This window comes from Lactuca virosa, chromosome 4, assembly GCF_052849685.1.
Source record: "Lactuca virosa cultivar CGN04683 chromosome 4, Lactuca_virosa_CGN04683_v6, whole genome shotgun sequence".
Lineage (NCBI taxonomy): Eukaryota > Viridiplantae > Streptophyta > Magnoliopsida > Asterales > Asteraceae > Lactuca > Lactuca virosa.
In genome coordinates this window covers 428741595-428748061 of record NC_136429.1, presented here as the reverse complement: position 1 = coordinate 428748061, position 6467 = coordinate 428741595, and the positions used below count along the sequence as shown (strand labels likewise).

General features: G+C 33.9%; 1 protein-coding gene across 1 annotated transcript; it reads right to left on the bottom strand.

Moving 5' to 3' along the window:
• Positions 1 to 3263: 3263 nt before the first annotated feature.
• On the bottom strand, positions 3264 to 6211 carry CLPP3 (CLP protease proteolytic subunit 3). Its single transcript, XM_079046142.1, has 5 exons — positions 5797 to 6211; positions 5339 to 5453; positions 4486 to 4661; positions 4309 to 4404; positions 3264 to 3671 (listed from the first exon to the last, which is right to left on the bottom strand). The coding sequence occupies exons 1-5, from the start codon at positions 6109 to 6111 to the stop codon at positions 3390 to 3392; spliced, it is 984 nt and encodes a 327-aa protein (XP_078902268.1). The 5' UTR covers positions 6112 to 6211; the 3' UTR covers positions 3264 to 3389.
• Positions 6212 to 6467: the final 256 nt, after the last annotated feature.

Genomic DNA, 6467 nt, shown 5'->3' with positions numbered 1-6467 from the left:
ATAAGTTGTGGGCCCAGGAGCAAGCCAGACTTATGTTGTGGGCTCAGGGGTAATCCAGTCTTTTAGCTGTGGACCCATTGCATGTTGTTATTTTATTTGTGTTATTTGTTTTGTGTTGGTACTTTGGGGGAAACTCACTAATCTTGGGGCTTACAGTTTTGGGTTATGTTTCAGGTACCTCAGATGATCGTGGGAAGACGAAGGCTTGATCGTGCACCTCCTCGTGTTTTGATTTATGATTTTGGGAAAACTCTGATATTAGACATGTTTTGAAAACTATATTGTAAACAAATATGATTTCTGGTGGGTTTAAAAGCTTAAAATTTTCATGATTTTCATGGATGTTACATTTTTTTTCATATCTATATAAACAGATCCAACGACTATTATTGTAATTAAATCTTTATTTATAAATTTGTCACAGATGTCATGTTTGTGTCGTCGAACCTTTTTTTTCTTAAGTATTGTATTTTTTTCAAATTGTTTATCATAGATAAAGTTTGAATAAATCTAGGTTTAACAAAAAAAAGAAAAAAAAGATATATGTGTTTTTTAGGCTGGAAGATGTCTGAAGAGATTAGAAGACTTTGATCCACATATGTGCCAAGAAGAGTACGCACAGACCTTTTAAGGTTTGCGGTCTTCAGAAAAACAAACAGTCTGCAAAGATTAATGTATGTTTGTAGTCTGCGCGGCGCAGACAGAAGAGGTTAAGAAGATCTGCAGACAAAAAACAAACATCACCTAAGATTCTCAATATTACAACAACTCTTTGTGTATGTTAAGATTCGAATCGTCAAAGCAACATCAACAAACATTGATTATAATTTCTTGATTCACCATCCTCACATATAGTCTTGTCATCACTTGCATGTTATCTTTTTGTGGAGGAACATACTTACAACCAACCTCTTCCTATGTTTTGTACACAAAAACTAGATTCACCATAAGAGGTTGTTTTTGTACACCGCATCCGAACTCAAAAGTCACCATAAAAGGTAACTTATAATACATTAATTTTTCCGACAATTGGACAATTTCTACCATACCCATTTCTACTTGAACAATTCACATCCGATCAATTTCCACATTATCGATTTTCATTTGACCGATTTCCACTAGTTGATCTATTACCAACAACAGATCTCTTTGCATGAAAATTGTTTCTATCTCTGACAACATTGTTGACAACATATAGATACATATGTGATTTACATCAATATAAGCAACTATCTCCATAACATTATTCAATTTCAAACGGTTAGAAATACACACATTTAACTATCACCTAAATGTATCTTGTGAGCCACCAAATGAATATGAACCAAACAAGAATAATTCATACCTAAAGGCAAATCCATATCATAATTCAACCATTGTGATTTATATGTTGCATAATGCCATTGTTTCTCTCCCACGACCCTCTAATATAAAGAGTACTATAAATCACCGACAATATGGCTTAATGTTGATCACTTGGGAATTAAACACTTTAAAAGAAGTTTCACCTAGTTAGAATCTCACAACCTTCAAATTTAGGGTGGCATGTAGAGGTGGCAAAGTGGCAAAAATTGACACGACACGAAACCCGACACGAACTTGACACGAAATAAACGGGTTTGGGTAAGATATTTCAACTCGTTTAAATAAACGGGTTGACACGACACGACACGAAAATTAAACGGGTAAGGTTAGGGTTGAGAAAACAAAAGCAAAACCATAAGTAAAAGAAAACCATTGGATTCACTCGTTTTGTAATGTTGAAATGACTTAGCTATCTAGATCAAGACTTCATTTTCAGTTTTTTCGTTCTCTCGCAAACAATACAGTCCATTTGACCACTCTCTTATCCTCATGATCTTGTCTTCCGCCTCTCCAGCTTATACGCTTTCAATTTTGTCATCTGAATTTGCTATGACTTCATCTATTCCGCCTCCAAACTATTAGTTTTTCCTTTCTGCCTATCAAACTCCTACTCTTTAAACATGCTCAATCTTTTAACCTCACATGACATGACATATTTCAAGGTATACCCCTAACACGAAACCCGACACGAACTCGACACAAAAATAAACGCATTGAAACGACACAGCACGTTAATTAAACGGGTCGGGTTAGGGTCAAGCACTTTCTACCGGTTTTGTGTTTCAACACGACACGATTGACACCTCTAGTGGCATGTTACTCTAAAAAATAAAAATAAAAACATGAAATCATTTTGTTTTATTAAATGCTTTTTGAAGAATTGTGGAGATAGTGGCCCCTAATTAGAATCTCACAGCCTTCAAAACTGATGGTACTCCCGACCAACAAAACCTATTCTCAACAACTTTTATTTAATAAACATTTCAAAATTCTAGGATAGTTTGCAACTAGGGTATTTCCAAAGCCGACAAAACTTTTCAACAACTTTTCCCCGAAAATGTATTTCACATGTTTATTAATTTCGAACTATATTTTTATAAGAAAAGTCATTTCACAACTAATAACATATGCAAAATTTACCAAATTTCAAAATTGATGGTCAATTTCGAGGTAAATTTCAAAATTGATGGTCAATTTCGATGTTTTTGGAAAAGTAGTCATTTCACAACTAATATATGATTCAAACCTCGAGTATGATTTTTGGAAAAGTAGTCATTTTTTGTGAATATCCCAACAATTAAACTTAATGGTATTTTAGTATTAAATAATATGTAAATATACCTTCGTATGCAACGACCAATCACTCTATAAGCAAAACTTGAAAAAATAAATACAAAAAACAATTCTTGACATTGTTTTGCAAAATACGGATAGTACCAACAATCAACCAAAAATTAACCTATTATGTTTTGCACTTTCACATGATTTGATGTGATTTTGTTCCTAAATCAATTGCTAAAGATAAATATGATAAAATTTTGTCAAGAGCATTTCGTAAAGAGATTTGCAAAATGCTTTATGAAACCAAACAAAAACTTAATTTGTGTACACTAGGATATTAGGGCAGAATTTAAAGATTATTAAACGATTAGAGCTAGAAAAAATTAATAATAAGATTACACATTATTATTGGCATTCGAGAGGCCAAGTCTCCTAGAAACAAACTTCTCAACTTAAATGATCAATGTTAACTATAACAGACCTCCAAAGACTTGGCTAGTGAAATGACCTAAAAGCCCCTAGTAAACATTCTTATTATAAAGAACCACTAGTCAACTCATTTAATAGCCCTAGTCAACTAAGTTATCTTAAAGAAGAAAATAACAACACTTCACCTCTTTTGCAATTACTATTAGAAATTTTATCAACCAAAAAGAGTCTAAATATCTCAATAATCAACCACAAAACTCGAAATAAAAACATCTAAATGTTACACTTCAACCAATTGATACACCATTTTCTCTTCAATCAGAAGCAGATTCTTCCTTTTTCTGTTCATCTCCATCTTCCCCACCACTAACATGTCCATTCTGCAACATCTTGTCCTCTGATGGCATATTCTTCAATGCCTTTCTACTCCCCTCAACTTTCCATAAATCCCACACACGGGTTTTTGGTGGAGGATTTGTATCTGCAATTGGTGCAACTAAACCTGGCTTTCCATCATCAATCACCTCATCCACCAACCCATACGCCTTTGCCTCCCATGCGTTCATGAAGTAATCGCGATCTGTGTCTGCTTCAACCTATGTGTTTGATAGTTGCTGATTGAGTCAGATCTGATTGAGTCGTAAATCTGACTGACTCAGAGGAGCCAAGACTGAGTCAGAGAATTCTAAGTGGAGTGAATTACACGAATGGTCCCTATGGTTTAGGGTAATTTGCGTGTTTGGTCCCTTACTTTTTTAACTCGAAAGGTCCCTACTGTTTGTTTTTGTTACGCGCTTGGTCCCTGTCTTACCTAAAAAGACTATTTTACCCTTGATTTTTTAATTTATTTAAATAAGCACACCCCAACCCCACCCCCCTCACCTTACTTTACCTTACCTACCACATCATTTTTCCCTATTTAAATAATAGTCTTTTTAGGTAAGACAGAGACCAAGAGCGTAACAAAAACAAACAGTAGGGACCAAGCGCGCAACAAAAACAAACAGTAGGGACCTTTCGAGTTAAAAAAATAAGTTAGGGACCAAGCGCGCAAATTACCCCAAACCATAGAGACCATTCGTGTAATTTACTCTTTTAAGTGTGATATCAAACAGTCTGAATTTGACCGATTCAGAGTCAGAGACTCAGGTAAGAGGCATATGAAGGAGGTTGTTACTTGTTAGAAAGTTTGATGCCCAAATGAGAAAAAATGAATAAAAGGGTAATAATGACCTTTTCGTAAGGAGTTCCCGAGACTCTTGATATGATTTTGTTCACTTTAACTTTGTGGTACACCATTTCTCTTATTCTTATGCTCATGTCTGTAGCCTGGATATATAAAATATATATTATTGATATGAAAAGAAACAATTTGTATAGATAAAGAAAGCAAACCACTTAACCACATACATTTCCTCCAGCCTTTCCAAGAGGTTGATGGATCATGACCCTAGAATTAGGCATACAAAATCTCTTCCCTTTGGTCCCACAAGCAAGAAGAAATGCACCCATAGATGCAGCTAATCCAACACAAATGGTGGAAATATCTGCTTTGCATAGCTTCATGGCATCGTATATCCCCATTCCTTAATGCATCATTAAATAGATCATAGAATTTAGCATTTCTTTTAATCATCAAAAGATTACACAAAAATGGGATTGAACTTATTGGTAACTATCAATGAATTACATGAATCTTTAACTTGGAACCTTTTCCAAGAAAGGAAATGTTGCAATTTTCATGGGACATCATGTTAACAAAAGTGTTCCTACTTTTATAAAACACAAAGAGTACTATGGGATTCTATTTTATAGATGATACAAGGTAAAGTAAAAAATTGCTAATTTGACTTACAAGAAAGCTCAAATGAAACAAAAATATAATAAGAACTTAACTTAGCTATGAAAAATTGTGTTCAAAACATTTAAATGTGCTCATAGATATCAATAATAAATTTCGCTCCAATTATGTAATTGGTAGATTATCTCGAATTTAGCACACAAATAGTCCATGTTACATGAAATGCTTGAGTACAACTCTACAAGGATCAAATGCAATTGTTAGTGATTAAGAACTTAAAGTTGGAAAAAATAAGGTTCCATTTTTATGTCATATTTCTAACTTGAAGTGATAAGTTTTAATGTGTTTATTGCTTTGTAGTTAACCTCTGAAAGTGGTCAAGGGCTATCAAAACCATGAATCTTGAAAATAGTAATAAAAATCAAGAAACTTTGTTAACCAAAGAAAGACATAATAGCATACCAGCAGTAACAGAGCCACCAGGCGAATTTATGAACAATCTTATATCCTTTTTATCGTCTTCTGCATCGAGAAATAGCAATTGGCTGATTATAAAATCAGCTGACATATCGTCCACCTGCAAAACACCATTCTCTTCATGTAAATATTATTCAAAATGGAATTGCCCAAAACTTTAAGCCCTAGAAACTACACAATGAAAAATATGAGTGATTGTAATCTGAAAAATGTAGCCATTTGATTGAAGAAAAGCCATCAAGGAATTCAAAGTAACTTATTGATACGCCACAAAATTGAACAAAAACGAAAACCTATCAAGAAATTCAATGAATTGATTGTCTATGTGGATAAGTATGTCTGTAATCTCAAAAACCTAAGCCACCAAATTGAACAAAATATAGAACCCACCAATCAATTTACCTAATTTCATCAGTATATATATGCAAAAACGCTTTAAAAACCTGGGATCCCAAGAAGACGATACGTTGACGGAGAAGCATGTTGGTGGTATCGAGTTCTTCGAATTTAGGCATCCAAGCTGGAGCTGAAGCAGAATAATTTGATGTGGGAACATCCCAATTACTTGACAAAGTCTGCGTCTTGAAAGAAGAAGAAGCTTTAACGGATAACGAAGGTCTGCTGTTACTTCTTCTTCTACTATTAGATTGGGTATTTAATAATGATAAATGGGTGTTAGGGTTTTGGGTGAAGAAACTTTGTGGTAATAGTGCTGCCGGTGTTGTTGTAAACGCCGCTGTTACACAACCCTTCTCCATCTTCCTGCGCGGTGGTGTCTTGGTGGTTCTCTGCCAACCTTTGCTTGCTGCGTATTATTATTGTTTGTTCGTATTTGGATATATCGTGATAACACGCTAACTAAGTTTTCATCGTTTAAATTCTTATGTTTGGTTAAAATGGTCTATTTTGGGTTATTTGGATTTATTTTTCAAAATGATGATTATGATTTCTAAGGATGTGTTTAGGATTGTTTTTCGTTTATTGGTTTGAAAAGTTAATAAGTAAATAAAAAATGTTTGAAAAACTTAAAAGCATTTTTCAGAATAGTTTTTTCGTAAGTTTCAAAAAGCATTTTTTAAAAAACATGTAAAACTTGGCTTTTTGAAATTGTTTT

Excerpts from the sequence above, each read along its gene's own strand:
- CLPP3 (XM_079046142.1), bottom strand. The coding sequence starts at position 6,111 with ATGGAGAAGGGTTGTGTAACAGCGGCGTTTACAACAACACCGGCAGCA. Across the intron at positions 5,454-5,796 it reads TCGTCTTCTTGGGATCCCAG|GTGGACGATATGTCAGCTGA; the intron begins GTTTTTAAAGCG and ends GGTGTTTTGCAG. Across the intron at positions 4,662-5,338 it reads TGGTGGCTCTGTTACTGCTG|GAATGGGGATATACGATGCC; the intron begins GTATGCTATTAT and ends TGATGCATTAAG.